The 16,361-nt window shown below is 39.9% G+C and overlaps 1 protein-coding gene across 1 annotated transcript in view; it reads right to left on the reverse strand.

Annotated features, from left to right (window-relative positions):
- Positions 1-678: 678 nt before the first annotated feature.
- The window catches only part of LOC144526432 (netrin-G1-like), a 64,326-nt gene continuing 48,643 nt past the window's right edge, over positions 679-16,361 (reverse strand). Inside the window, exons 3-6 of the mRNA XM_078263910.1 lie at positions 13,368-13,540; positions 8,668-8,694; positions 7,811-7,855; positions 679-925 (exon numbers count right to left, since the gene is read on the reverse strand). Of these exons, the coding sequence (XP_078120036.1) occupies positions 690-925; positions 7,811-7,855; positions 8,668-8,694; positions 13,368-13,540 (481 nt within the window). The 3' untranslated portion in view covers positions 679-689. The remainder of the gene's footprint in view (positions 926-7,810; positions 7,856-8,667; positions 8,695-13,367; positions 13,541-16,361) is intronic.

Here is a 16,361-nt window from a genome sequence, read left to right on the forward strand (position 1 = left end):
ATGACTACAAAGCCTCTGAAAAAGTAGGCTAAAGGAAATACTAGAAGTACTACATTGGTACTTGTCAAGGGACTTGATGATAATAATACATGTGCAGCATTTGGCAAAACAACAGACACCCTTCAGCAAATTAAAATCACCAGAGTCAACAAAGCGCAGGGAGGAGAAGGTGAAGGAAAAACGGAAGAGTTAGGAAAGGATAAGAAGAAGATAGCAAGTAAGGAAAGAGGCAGTGAGGCAAGATGTTTTAAGATGTCCCCGTCCACATAATCATTTTTTAATAACTTCAGATGATACTTAGAAATCATGTGTCTAGTTTTGTGCAGTACAGTACAGTATCTCAGTGTGGGTAGCTCTATCTGAGTCTCCAGTCTGCCTTTAATGAAGTGTCAGCTAATGACATAATCACAAAGAGAGGGCTCCAACCGCTTCCTCTGTGACCTTATAAGACAGTAGTGACTCCAACAAGCCTTTCACAAATCCATCTAGCATTCAGTATAAGATCAGTACACAACCTTGCAACAACACTGTCACTCACCACTGTGGCCTTCGATATACAAAAGAGTTGCTTATATTGTATGCTGAGCACATTGTCACAGCCTTTGTCCTTGATTTCCTTAAGGTTGAGAGTTCAGTCTCAACATGTGTACTTAGGGTTTTGTTTGAGAATGGGAGGTTGTTCAGGTCTCTCAGCAAAGGGAAACTATCAATAGCAGGAGTACTACAAGGGTAAAAGTGAGCTGGATGATGGGGGGATGATGGAAGGAGGCCCGTCCAGACAATTGGTCATCACACTCCTCGGGGCCCTGGCAGCGAGCTCTCTCGCACAGGACGCCGGTGAAGCCAGGGGAACAATGGCACCGCTGATGGTGGTGGCAAGTGCCACCGTTCTGACAGCGCAGCATCGCGTTGTCACACACCCGAGCTGCAGAGACAAAGCAAAAAGGGCAGGGGAGACAGGAAGGGGTGATTAATAGAGCACTCAGTGATAGGGCGGCAGAGAACATCAACAGGCAAGTTCACAGGGCACAAGCTGCCTCTTCTTGTCCTGTCTGCATCGCTCTGTGTCCTTAGAGCACAGCTGACACATTAGGGAGGGTGAAGCCAAGGACTTTTGTGGAGAAGTGTGGTGGAGAAAGAGGAGACGGATAACCAGGGCACATACTGCTTGCAGCCCATAGCCTGTGAAAACCCTTTTCATGAGTTACTGTTTATGACAAAAGAACACAGAAAGACGTTTTATGGATTTATGGATATTTTTAGGAGCACCAAAGGGACTTTAGAGCAAATAATCCTGGCAAAACAAAAGACCAAAGAAACCATGGCAGTGATGAGGTGAAATTAATGATTAGTGAATCAAAGGATGCCAGAGTATTGTGAAACAGCCCCCCTGAGCAGGACAGGAGAATTCAATTTTGCTTCCCTCTGGCACAATGATACTCAACAGAAAGAGGAGAAGACATGGGATGGATACCTGGCTCCACCTGCACCACCACTATCTTTGATATGCAAATAAGCATTTCTAGTGATTCAGCAATTGCTGTTATTTTCTTCTCTGCCTGCGGTTAACCTTACAACAAACAGTACAAACCGGTAAGAGGAAAATAATGTAACATCCAGGACTGCATTGTTCTAGTGGCCACCAAACATTTCTTTGTTTTGATATAGATTGATTAGGATTACAAAAGCTAATATTCACAATTATAGACAAAAAACCCAAGAATCAATTATCCCAGGAAGCCTCTCTGCTGGCAGAAGTGAAATCTTGGAAGAAGTAATATTTGCCGAGTGATTTCAGTGTAATTGGATATCTCTCCCTGCATAAATAGAAATTGCATTTTTGTTTTTCAGTAATGTGGCTCATGCATCCGAATAAACTAAACAAATAGCCATTGCTTCTGCCAAAACTGATTAGAATGGCATAGGTATTGCATTAAACTTAATAGAATTCCCATCCCCCTCACACAGACACCACTGCTGTTTTATATTTTATATGTAAAATGAACTCTATAGTACCCTTACTATGTAAATTTTGTGACTTTGCAGCTTATTGTTTTGGTTTTCTGGCCTGCAACTTTACTGTTTTGGTTCACTTTCACCGCTCTCATAGCGTTTTTGGCAGCAGCAGGCTTTTTTTTTAGGCTGTTTCAACTGTTTTTAGCAAAAAGCACTCAAAAAGCATCGTACACTAACTGGCCAGCAGGTAGACAGACAGTAAGCAACTTACTGGTGAACAACAGTGGAGCATTTAGCAGCTAAAGAGCCAGAAACTTCCCTCAGAAGTTGAGAAGAGTTAGTATTGAACACCAAATAAATGCCAACCTTGATTTGTGTCTGCTGGATTTGTAAATACAGTAAACAACTGTTTAATTACCAGTTTGCAATATCAACTTAAAGTGTGATAATATGTCAGCATTGTGTTAACAGCTTGTTTCCACTGATCCTAGGTGGCAATATTCAGTTATTGCAGGTTTGATCCTACTTTAATTGTAATATTTATAATCAAGCCTAACCCTAACCTAAACCTGCCCCACAACACTGCATGCAAAATGAGCTTAAGCCCAGCTGAAATATGTCTAAGGCTCTGACAGTCTTTCTCCAAGTCTGACAGTACCAAGACTTCTAGTCATTCCACTCATACCCAATGAACACCTTACTGGTGTAAAAGTGTCTTGAACTTTGCTTACTTGTGTCTTGAACTTTGTGTCTTGAACTTTACATGCATGAAAAGAATTACGGATTGCTGCTGTCCTGTCCTCAGTGGGTTCAAGCATTAATGGCCTTCGGCTACACCCTAATCAGTAATGCCAAAGCAGCTAATTTTACAGCTAATGGAAAACACCTGCTCTGTGTGTTTTGGTTAAAATTACCATGGGATCAGCTGAATCTCCATTGTCTAGTCTATACATTAACTTTGTTTCCTGTGGCCGAAGGATAATCTCTGTGTCTTTCAGCAGACCCTTAGGACCATTGTCTTTCTAAAAGCATCTGTAGCCCAATTAGTTTGCTGATGCCAAGCCTTAAGCCTGCGGTATCTTTGTGGAGCAACAGGGCCCTTCTGTCATGACAAAATATAGAGAAAAATAAGTCAATTATTCTGTGTTGTTTAAAAAAAGGGTATGTGTGAAATAATAAAAAGTTGGTATTTTCAGTTACTATCTATTATAGAGATGAACATGTCAGTAACAGTTTGTGTGTGTTGAAACAACACGTGAGACAAATTTGAGATTTTAGGCTATATTTTGGACTTTGCTCAACAATGTGCATTTACACGTGCATAGTAATCTTCAATATAACTAATTCTAAATAATTAAATTTAAACATTTAAATTGAGATATGAAATATAAAATGTTATTATCTCATGAAATATTTTTTTATTATTTGTCATTGTTATGAAATCGTGCAGGGTACAATTCCAGTACAAAGTCTAATCACATCAGCTTCTTCAATTTGTGCATGATCATTAAGCGATTAATGTGGGGGTGATAGATAGGAAGGACAAAGAGCTGAATACAATTTCATATTATTACGTGTGACTGGAGGCATGATGCAATTGAAAGGTGTGTTTCTAAATGTGATTTTGTCTTGTCGTACTGTAACACATTCTGTAACACACTGCTGATTGGATTGTTTTGTCAATTAGGACACAGTTAATCTACTGTGATACTGAATATATTGTTCCTTCTATTGTGACTTTTTTCAGAGGATCTGGCAGTCTGTTTATGTCCTAAACATACTCAGGCAGTTCTCTAATCCTCTTATCTCAGTGAACTCTTGATGTCCTCAGATACTCTGCGACTGAAGTTTCTGAGAAACTGTTTTTTGTGAAAGATATATCGTATGTGGTTGAAATAAGTTCTATTGAATAGCTAACCTTTTTAAATGCGTCAATATCAAAAGGTCTGATATTGCACATTACTGAGTTTTGTTGGTCATGCAGAGCCTCAAACTGAGCAATGAGTCCTCCAAACCCAACCCCAATTTATTCCTACCCTCTAATATGAACCACAGGAGCGTTATATTAATTAGAGAGCCCCTAGAGGTGACAGGAAATACAACCCACAGGGGCGTTTTCCGCCCTAATATCTAACCAAAGAACATGATGCTTAAGTTTTTAAACACGTCATTTATGTTGTGAAACGGTTGCAGTTTTGTTAGGTTGAGAAACAAAAACTACATAGTTAAGTTTAGAAAAAGGTTGTGGTTTGGGTTCATATCTGTACATTTGTTACCTTACTTCACTTCCTGTTAAGCATGTGACCGCCGTTTACATTTTTTTTTTCAAATGGGACACAAACCCCGGTCTCAAAATCTCCGGGATGGGAGAAAAATGTGCTCTAGTTTATTGGCATTTCTTTAAACCAATCACAATCGTCATGGGTGAGGCTAAGCTCCACACATAGCCGCTGCAAAAGAGTTGTGCGAGAGAAAACTCAGATTGGACAGATAGTCTAGCTAGCTGTCTCAATTTACCCTGCAGAGATCTGAGGAGCAATTAACCATAGTCCTCATAAATCAACCAGAGTTTAAAATTCCAACACAAAGAAAGTGGAAGGAAACGGACATCGGCGAAAATACATGCATCCGGCGGAATTTTCTGTGGCACCGGAACAATTCCCGAAGTGGAACGTCAAGGATATACTACCTTACTTCCTGCTTTGTTGCTGTCATAGTCACCGGATCACCTACAAAATCCTGGTCCTCACCTACAAAGCTCTCCACCATCTGGCCCCCTCATACCTCACTGACCTCCTCTCCCCGTACCAACCCTCACGGTCCACCTCAGCTGGTCTCCTCTGCATCCAAAAGTCCAACCTCCGCAGTTTTGGGGACAGAGCATTCTCCAGGGCAGCTCCCAGGCTCTGGAACTCCCTATCCCAAGAGATCCGCACCTCTGAGTCGCTCACCATCTTCCAGTCTCACCTCAAGACCCATCTCTTCACCTCTGCCTATCCCTAGCCCCACGCCCCTCCCCTTTTCATCTGTGCCTGAATCTTGTTTTGTTTTGTTTTGTTTGTTTGTCTTTATTATCTATACCCTGTAAAGCAACTTTGAGTTTGTGAAAAGCGCTATATAAATTCAATTTATTATTATTATTATTATTATTATTATTATTATTATTATTATTATTATTATTACTACGGCCACTAGAGGGCACCGCTGCTATAAACATAAATATGAGTTGAATTGCTGCTTGAACAAACAACTTATGGTGATGTTTTTTTCAGGGAAGCACAGTCTCAAACTGAGTCATAGTATTAAAGTTCCCTCTTTTTTCTTTTTAACAAGAAAGACCCCACAGAGACAGCAGCACCTCCATTTAATTACAGCCAGGGAAATGATATAGTAGTTATTTATACTATAGCTATTCATAGTGATTCATTTAATATTTAAAAAGCCTTTAGAACTATAGATTCACCAGTGCAATTAACTATAACTGGAGACAGTTTTCAGATACAGGATCTGCTAATTATATGCTTTGAGACAGAATAGTGTTGCTTCAATTACATTAGATCAATATCTATTGCCACAGTGTCAGGGTAAGCTCACACCATGTCACCATGCCTCCTGTTATTATATTAACATGAAGGCTTTGTCATGAGTCATGACTCAAGGCTCTGAAGTTCAATGTAAGGTGTCAGCTGCAAAGTAACACTTGACAGTGGCAGGGATACAATACTGCATCTGAAACGAGAAAGTGCCTGATTTTCCTTTCATTCAAATAAAAGTCCTGTGTTAATAAATGTGTGTCAAGTTAGAATTGGAGGATTAGAAAGTTACATTTAAAGCGTAACTCTCGCCAAAATGCAACCTAGGGTCTTTTTGTGAATGTACCCGAGTCAAACTTTCGTTTAAAAGCATATTTAGGACGCCACTTTTAAGATGTACCGTATTTAAATTTTTCTGTCAAATGGCCTTTTGAATGGGAGTAATAGGGGCACTTTTATGCTAGCCTCAAAATAGCTATTTTTAAAACACTAAGGAGGCTCGACACAACATGAAACTTTGCTCGAAGTATCACGGGGGGGCTCTACACCTCAACGACACCGGTGCACAAGGGATATACTAAATCTGTGGCTACTTGTTTTGATATCGACTTGTTTTGACTGCCGAGGTGGTAGCGGCCGGAAACAACAAGAGCTACGTGAGTTGTTCAAAACCTTTCTTTTTAGTAAACTCTGGGTACACAAACAATGTTCTCAATGCTTTTGTTCAGGTGTAGAGCCCCTGGTGATACTTCGAGCAAAGTTTCATGTTGTGTCGAGCCTTCCTAGTGTTTTAAAAATAGCTATTTTGAGGCTAGCATAAAAGTGCCCCTAGCACTCCCATTCAAAAGGCCATTTGACCAAAAAACGGAAATACGGTACATCTTAAAAGTGGCGCTTCTGTCCTAAATATGCTTTTAAACGAAAGTTTGACTCGGTTACATTCACAAAAAGACCCTAGGTTGCATTTTGGCGAGAGTTACGCTTTAAGGAGCAGTTAAAAAAAGGGAAATATTCTCTTTCTTGCTGCGAGTTAGATAAAAAGATTGTTACCACACTCGTGTATGCTAAATCTGAAGCTCGAGCCAGCAGTCTGCTAGTTTAGCTTAGCAGAGACTTAAAGCAGGCTAATTTGGCTTTGTTGAAAAATATGCACCAGCATCAACAAAGCTCACTAATGTATACGATGAATCTTGTTTGTTTTGTCTGTACACAACACGTCAAGAAATAGTTACAGCATGTAACAAGATACAGGGTGTTTTTTTAGTTAGCTTAAGAGGTGCTATTAGGCATATGTTTCCCACGGCTTCCAGTCTGTATGCTAAGCTATGCTATAGGCAAGAAAGCAAATAAACATAATTCCCAAAATGTATAACTATTTCTTTAAAATATTGGTACTTTTTAAGATAATTTAAAAATATCCATTATTGAAGTCCACACTGGTTCACTGTGAATGTTGCATGTTTACGCAAGAGGCAACATATGTAACGATTACCTCTTTTTTTTAATTGTTACAAAATCATTGGTTCTAACAAGATATAACAAGAAAAAGTGTTTTTCATTTTGACCTTCCCAGCAAAAACATTTCCAATCAAACCATGTTCAGGTTGAGATTTAAGTACATTGAATTTGAGAGTTTTCTTTAATGACATAGTTTATAGGTTAGATTGAAGTGTGAACTGTTTTATATGGAATTGAGTTGTTTGTAATCCACTCCAGTACTACTGGTTTCTTTTCACCTCTGACCACAGCAAGCATCTTGTTCCCAGCTTGTGAGTCTAAAGAAGAGAAGGAAAAACCCTCTCTTGATCGTGGAAATCCTGAAAGTCCTCTTTTAATTTTTTTCCTCTTCTGGCTGTGAGAGCAGTGGTGCAGATGCAACTTAACACTCACTACACAGGATATCTGGGCCTGAGGATTATCTGGAGATCAATCTACATAACCCCCCCCTGGAGCCTCTTCTTTCCTTCTCTCTCCTTCTCCTCTTTCCTTTTTTCCTTGTCAACATGGGCCTAAAGAGTGCACCCCCAGAGAGCATTCTGGGTAATTAAAAAGAGGTCATGATCAAATCATGGATCAAATGGGTTAGGAGGCTGTGGACTCTGTGATCATGAGGCATGTGCTCCATTTCTACAGTGTTCTCACAAAGGGTCTGTCTTGTAAGGACTAGCGTGTTTTTTTGTGCATGCAGGACGAAAGCATCTGGGCTTTAGGAAAACAACCTACTGCATACCTCTATTTGCATATTCTACATTACACTTTTTTGTCAGTTCTTTCTATGGATCGTTAATGTCATGCTGAAGTTGCAAAGCCTATAAGCCTACCTTGGTTACGATTTGCAACACCAAGAGATGAAGCATTTGCTCGATCTGTGTAAAAATGGGAAAGGTTATATATTACACTGAGTTGTCGTATAACTATTAGTTATGTAGTTAAAGCACAGGGACAGCATGCACAGGTTCTTATTTTTTATTAACGTTTACAATAATCTGTGAGTTATCTGGGCTGATATGCCTCAGAATTATTAGTGTTTTGGAGCTGTAAATGGACTGATGTAGAATAATGTGCATGCAGCTTAAATGAGTGAATCTTCCACAAGACATAGGCAGAGACATGTACATATGGTAGCTGCTTTTGTTATCCAGTATGAGGAGTCACCTTCAGGCATCAACATGCTTAAGGATGCATGATGGAAGCCATGTCTTCATAAAATATGTTTTTCTTTTCTTTGGCTTTGGGAAAAGGGAGATAAGTGTGGAAGGGAGATACTGATTCTCAATAGTGGCTGCTGATGCAATGGCTCAAACATGCAGGACTCCTACAATATTTTATGAACTATAAATTGTTCATAAAATAAATTCCATTGTTTTTAATTGGTGCATTACATTAATTTCTGTGCAATATCAAAATAAGCCATTGGTTTCCAATTATTTCCAAGAAAGGCAGAAAAACAACATTTCCAAAATATGAAACAGGACAGCATGGTTTTCAAAACTGTTAGCAGGAATGTGAAGTATATATATGATTTGTAATAAAACGTAGTCCTTACAAAAAGATAGACATTTTTTCAATGGGATGAGAAAATTGTACTTGTTTCAAAGGCAGTGTCAGACAAGAGTTAGCCAACACAGGGAGAAATCAATTAGTCAGCATGCCAATTTAAAAAGGTTGATCAACTTACGCACTGGTCCATGATTACTGGGGATACCTGTGGAAAGAGCAAAGACACAATGTTTTCATAAAAGCATGGACTCATGTCATTTTACCAACAAGTCCTTCAAACCATACAACCACATAGGAGCGTTTTCCGTCCTCATACCAACAGTCTGGGTTTTAAACACGTTTTTAACGTTGTGAAGCGGTCACAGTTTGGTTAGGTTTAGTCACAAAAGGTACTATGGTTAGGTTTAGAAAGAGATTGTGGTTTGGGTTAAAATCAGTACATTCTCAAACACGACAGTCTCAAACAGAGTTTTCTTATACTTCGTCACCTTACTTTCTGCTTTGTTCCCGTCATAATTACTATGGCTACTAGAGGGCGCCGCCACAATAAAGGTAAACATGGGTAGTACTTGCTACTTGTACAAAAGATGGGGGCGTTTTTCAAGGAAAGACAGTCTCTGATTAACAGTGGCCATGGCTCTGCAGAGAACCTAGCCACTGCATAGGCCAACACCCGCCTACTTCTGATGATAATAACAGGTCTGCCAATGACAAAATGTCAACAGAATCAAAACTTAAAAAAACCAAAAAACTGATAAAGTATTTTCATTAGCGTTTTAATTTATGTTTCAAATAACATGTTGTCGACAGTCTGCTTTTCTTATTTGCCTTAAAAGGTAGTTTTTTTCCTATCATCTTTGAATCAACAAATATCTGAATCAAACCAGTCAAACAGCATCTGCAAATAATTCATAGTTATTTTGTAATCTTCTCAGTTTGTCAAGATGCTTGCCAATCAAAGAAACCAAAGAATAAGAAAAATGCTTTCAAACATACCTATGATTGATTGTAAAGACAAAGACAAAGACTAAGACTAAGACTAAAACTCAAACAGAGAGTAAAACAGGGCTTGTCTGTGAGCTGGAGCTGACTTTGGCAACCCTGTTGCAGCCTTTGTCTGAAATATGTGTTATCAGTATCTGGCTGTGGATTCACCATCTTTGTGTCACATTAATGTAATCAGCAAATTCTACCCCACAATTGTGTATTGCAATTTCTGATTTTTTCATGCTTTAGCAATTTATCCTTCTGTGATTATGTTTCAGTGGGGTTTTCATATTTGTTTGCACCCCTTTCCTCACTTCATTACCAGTTTGGAGCTGTCACAACAAGTGTTGGGAAGTGCACAACATTGCAGCAGCAGGGAAAGTACAGATTTTATGCTTCAATTTGCCAGAAAGCAACAAGCCACAACTCCTAACTAGTAGTTGTTCTGTGTGAGAAATGGAGGGCAAGCAATATTGCCCTTTGAAGCCAAAGCACATTCTACAGTCTGATCAAACTCTCAGCCCCAACCCCTCTTAACCTGTGAACCTGCTTTGGAACACAAGATGAGTTGACGCTCCCTGCAAAATGGACTGTCAACATAATTCCCAAAGTAATTCCTCTTCTGCTCTGCAGGCAACTAACAACTTACTTTTCTCCTTATTTTAGGGAAGTCTTGGATTTGAATCACTCTCACTCCCTCTCTGCTGCTGACAGCTATGGCCTATAGCAACGCAGGGCTCCATTTCAGGCTTTAATTTATTAGATGAAGGGTCATGTATGTTCATATATCTGCATGTGCAGGGATTTGAATATGTAATAGACCTCGCCCTGTTCCTACCTGCGAGATAAATGACTTCTATGATTAAATAGGAAGACTTGATGACAGATGAAAGCTATTAAACCATAATTACATTTTGTACGTTCAGCATATTTGTCTTGATACAAGGTCTGTATGTTTAATATCCTCATAGGAAATATGAGCTTCACATAATGTATTAAGGCGTGTTACAAGACCTGGGCTTTACTTATGAGAGAAATAAGAATAATTCAAGACAAAAGTGTGTTCATTCAACACCTGGGGACCAATATGTTTACGTCACTTCCATGTGCAACATTATTGCATGTTATGCCACTGCCAAACAAGTGCTAATATTGCTTTTGATATAGCTAGAACTTGGTTTCATTAGTTCAGTGCAGATGCGGCCAAGTGTTGGATTTTTTAATAACGGCCTGTCAATCCGATAGTGAGCATCACATTGCAGGGAGACTCATAACACAGAAGAGGTACAGGGGTAAATCCAGCAATATCTCCTTAGAGTCCACAGACGCTCCAAAAAACAAACTCCCACTCACTCCTCAATCAAATGTGTTGCGTGTGCATGCAACAGAGACTCATAACACATATAAGACATATACAAATGTAATCCTTCAATTCATCATCAACAAATAGTCCAAAGAAGAGCAATCAAAAGCACTGTTACTGCACAAATGTACTCACACCAAATCAGTGGATCAATAGCAATAACACATATCTGTACAAATCTAATCAGAGCACAATGTCTGAGAAATCAAGTCAGACAATCAAACTAAGCATCTGAAAAACCTGCTGTCAATCCCAGCAGACTGCTGCCATGCCAGTTTCTGACTGTAAGGCTGAATCAGTGTGAATGGAGGACCAGAGGGCTAGATCCTCCACCATCTGGCCTCGCCAGGCCGTCCACCTCACGTCCCTGAGTGGCTGTATTAGATTTATTGAGGCAATGAGCCCCCTGCCTCAGGCATGGGATTTGATGAATGTGACTCAACTCCCGTCCAAGATTATAATGGGGATAATGCAAAAGAGCACCTTCTGCCTCAGAGATACCACGTGAACAGGCAGGAAAAATATCCAGCATTAGTTCACACTACTAAATTCATTGTTAAAGTATTGGAAGGAAGTTATGTTTACTTAATAATGAATAAATAAACACATCATGACTTAGCAATTATTAAGTCCCAATAAAACAAACCCAACATGCTCAACAAGTGCTCATATCTAAATAACAAAATAGCTCACCAATATAACTGTTCTAAAAATGACTCTTATGAGGGTTTTCTGATTGGCCACCACTATGGTTCAAGTATAGGTTATGTTTAGAAAGCTAAAACTACCTGTCTGACAAAATAATCTTAGGTCAACGTCCGCTTACAAGCCTTTTGAGGAGCTTTCAACTGTATCTTATTGTCTTCATGAGCAGATGGACTTTGCTCACTTGTCACAGAGATGGCTTGGCTATCATCATGTGACCTACCTATGGAACATATATCAGGTTATAACAGGTGTTCCTATAAGGGGTGGGGGTGTGGGGGGGCAATCGTGAACCCTGTGTCTGTTCAAGGATCCTAGGTGTGAAAGTGGCTGTACTATTTACACAACACAACTTGCTGTCTTGTTTTCACACTACCTGACTGACCGGCGACAGGGGCTCACACACTACTAGCTCTTTCACCAGGAGGAATCCCAGAATGTAGTCCCCAAACTCATGTAAACACACGCAAGAAGTGACACGGGACATGGCGTAATACCATTTGCGAGACAGAATTTGTTTTGAAAAATGTCCACCAGAAACAAGCACTCTGAGTTGTTGGTGGCTGATTTGCAGCGATAAAACAAAAAAGAAAAAGAAAGATCAGACAGAGTGCTTTTAGGGGATGTTGGAGTTGGCACATGCACATGTACACGTACGTAAAGTACAGGCGACCCCTCCCCATGGTTTCCCCTTAAGCGTGATTTATACTGGCCGCAGCCCAGCTGGCGCGCGCAAATGTGACGTCATGGAACCGCCGTAACTATTTATACCCGTGCTGGTGGTCGCGACACTAGTTGCAGTCTTCTCCTGAACAGAGGTGGCGCTAATGAGGAAAGGCTACCGACTTTATCTTTCTACGGACTAGAAGAAGAAGAAAAAGATAAACAACGGCAGAACTGGCAGCAGCATTGCCGTCAATGCTTCGATTTGATTCAATGACCTATTTGGTCGGATCAAGCCTTTCATTAGCCATAAAAGAACTCATCTTAACCCAGTAAGTTTACAAAAGAGACTTGCAGTCACTCTGAGAGTCCTGGCATCCGGTTGCCCGGATTTTCAGCCAGGGTCGCACACCACTCTTTTTTTTTTCAGCGGCGCGACAAAGCGGAAACAGGAAGCATGAACGAGCTCCTGGGCAAACGGATGCCAGGACTCTCACAGTATAATTCACGCTTTAGCCTGTGTCTCTTTAGCCTGTGTCTTGCGCTCTCATTGGCTGTAGCTTCCACGCAGAGTCCCCGACAGCTCCAGATATTTGGCCTGCTTGATATCTGGAATGTGTCTGCTTGGCACCAGTGAGCCTCTGGTCTCGCATTTTTAACAGTTCACACTTCACACTCAAATGTATGCATGTGAGCATCAAGCCAATGGGATGTGCCTCCAATATGGGGATTTTTTTTGGGGAGCTCCGAAAACTGTTGACGAGCAGAAAATCAGGGCTAAGTCCTTTGGTGGGCACTTGCCATAACTTGACACGGCAGATGTTTTGTTACACAGAACTGTTTTTTATTTCATACAAAGTCAATGTAAAGACACGATTATACGCACAAAGCAAAAATGATTATACTTATCCCGGAGCTTTATGAAAATGCTTCAGTAAAGAGACAAAAGGAAAAAGGAGAGAAACTAGAGGGAAATGACTGAAAGAACTGGAGTTTCTGGTGAGTTCTGATTTCAGTCAGAGACTAAGCTTAACATAGACACATACAGTACTGACACACTCCAACAGACACAAAATGGTGTGTTACTACCAGCACCGTCATACTAGTAAAGCTGCATGGATACTATATCTACTGAACATTATAAATACTGATATACTTACATATATTTGCCGTTCCTTTGGGTATAGGGAGGTAGGAGCCCACACTCCAGGCTCTTCCGTGGTAGTGCCTCTTACAGCGGCTGCAGTCCGGCCCTGTGGTGTTGTGTTCACACTCACAGCCCAGCTTCCCCTTGTCAAACACACAGCTGTTGGCATGCAGGTTACACTTGCACCTGAGACAGAAAGATAACAACAAAAGACGGACACATGAATAGGCATTATTCTGCAGCCATTGAATCAATACCCTCTGGAGGGAACAAAGTCTGATGCGACGTGTATTTGTGGGTTTCAAATTTTTTGACGGTAAATTGAAATCCTGGTGGGTTATCTGACTTGGATCGTGCCTCCACAAAGCTTCATTATGCTCTCCTTTAAAAATAACAAGGCCTCATTTGTCGCTGCCTCTGTGGAGAGAACAGCAATGCAAATAAGGTCACTTTTGCCACTCTGCGAGCTAAATGAAAGGCACTTTGTAAGATTCACTAATTGAGCACAAAACGGATCTGATAGAGAGATGATAGCATAAAGAGAAGCCGTGTAGCCTGAGAATTCTCTTTTTTCTTACTCTTCAAAGTTACTGTGTTATTCGGCAAAGGAGCCTTCAGGCAGGAAACCCTACTGGTCGACTGAGCTAGTTTATTAGACAGAACTATAGCAGAGCTGACAGACACTTGTGACCGGAGAGGAGAGAAGGCCTGACAGCTTTCAACACTCAATCAAATCCACCACCTCTTTTGACCACATGGAACAAGTGCGCTTGTATTTTCAAGCTTTTGAAAAAAAACAAAAACAGGTGAGTTGCAGTCTCACTTTTGTGTTTCTAACAACCTGAATGAGCATTATAAATGATGTATTATGAGTGTTGTTTACACCCAGTGAAGAGCCCTGTCAGAGGCAGACCAGGCTGTTTGTTGTCACATGGAATTTTACAGTTTCATATTCCACGTGTATTCCAAATATAATACTCTGTATTTGATTTTACTCCTTAGAGGGTAAAAGGTTACAACTAGTGACCTCAGCTTCTTGGGAGATCGGGGGGTGATACAGAAACAGTTGGAGGGGGGGAGAACATTGGGTGGATCGGACACACTACCCGTCCCCAGGGGTTTGGGCAGCTCATGGTTTCACATCATGACTGTTTGTTTTTACGAAGTGCTTCCGAGGGAAGATTTCTCCTGTTTGAGACTGAGGAGCCGGGTAACTGTTGCCTACTATCAGTAGTGAACATGAGACTGAGAAATGACAGCAGTAGTCAGAAATACATCCATTCTAATTGACTTCCTGGCCTTACTATGACATCTCACATTAATGATAGATAACTGCGGGAAACAAAGGAAACTGTAGCCTGTTCGGTATAGCTGATAAGCAGTCAATGAATAAAGTCTATATGGGTAATATGGTAATATGGGTGTCTGCCAACATCTACTATGGGTGACACTTTATTGTAACACTATTTAGCATTTATAAGCATCATACAAACAAATACTAAATATTTATAACATTACAACACAACTATTGTATTGTAAAAATGTATTTATAAAAAGATATGTATTTGAATTAAAGATATCCTTACAGCTCATTGCAATTTTATAGTGTATAATTATCATTTACTAAATTATTATGCACACATATTTTTATGTAAACAGTGTTTTATAAAAAGAGTAACATATACATTATAGTGTTTTAAAGCATGTATTACCTGTTGGTATACATAACACTATAAATGTATTTACAATACAGTAATTTAAACATACAACATTATATATGTATATGTTAAACTGTTTAAAACAATAATTCAATAACTGTTTAGTTATTGATGTGTAAAGAAAGGGTTAAAATCCTTATCTGTTAACAACTATGTAACAGTGTGTTACAAAAATATATTCACTGTCTGGTATCGATTATAAATGTTAGATAGGGGGGTTTAAAAGGTGTTGCCCCAAAAGGGAAAATTGGGATAATTAAAGTTAATTGGGAATGTAAGTAAAAATACCTTTTTTTTTTTTTTTTTTAAGGGGCATTGTGATTAATACTTTCTGTGATGAGAGGTGCTCCCTTGTAACAGAAGTGCCTAAAATAGCACAAGCATTAGGAACACCAGAATTAATATGTAAAAGTATCACTGCAATTTTTGAAATTTTACAGAACGATGTTGACTGTTTTAATGACTCAAAGTACACACGACACACGGAAATCTTCTGCGACCGTGCAGGAATTTCCATAAACCTTAGATGACCATGCAAACCTTTCAGTTCAAACCAGTTTGCAGTTTGCATCATCGTTTGCAGTTACATGGATTTCCACAGCTACAGCAACATCAACGTTGAAAACAACTTCTATCTGTAAAAGAAAATCACCATCTTTCCTTAGGTTAAATGCTGTCTGACAACATTAGCAGCCATAATGGATGCGACTGAATACCAGCTCGCAGTCACAGCAACTAAATGCTAGTGCCTCTCGCCCCGCATTCCCTATAGTCCCTAACTTTTAATCAATTAAGTTTCAGTCAATTTAGTCCCTTCTCCATAAAATTAATGACTATGTGTAGCTCTTCTGCCATGCAGACAGCAGCATCTCCCTGAAGTCAAGAGTGATGCGAGTTGACCTTCCACTTAATTAAAAACCAGCAAAATCTGGATCCTCGAGCCCAACCGGTGCACGTAGCACGCTGATAGAGTAGAGGATGTGCGCTCAGTGGAGCTCTGGGATGTGATGCTTTTGCCGCTGGCATTGTCATATTGAAATCAGAGAGTTTTTATGTCCAAGGTTTGGGCCACAAGAGGGAAGAGATCCCCTGTACGTCCAGCCTTTTCAACCGGCACCATTATGAATACTCATAAAGTTTTAATGACCTTTTATCCATTGTACAGCCCAATAATAATTGGTGTTATCCATTATACAAACAAGTGACCCTCCCTTAGGAGACACTAGAGATCATCAAGCATCTTTGTCCCTCCTTCATCAATTGTATTTCTTCAGCTGGCGGGGTCAAAT

Source organism: Sander vitreus, chromosome 12 (assembly GCF_031162955.1).
Source record: "Sander vitreus isolate 19-12246 chromosome 12, sanVit1, whole genome shotgun sequence".
NCBI classification, from domain to species: domain Eukaryota; kingdom Metazoa; phylum Chordata; class Actinopteri; order Perciformes; family Percidae; genus Sander; species Sander vitreus.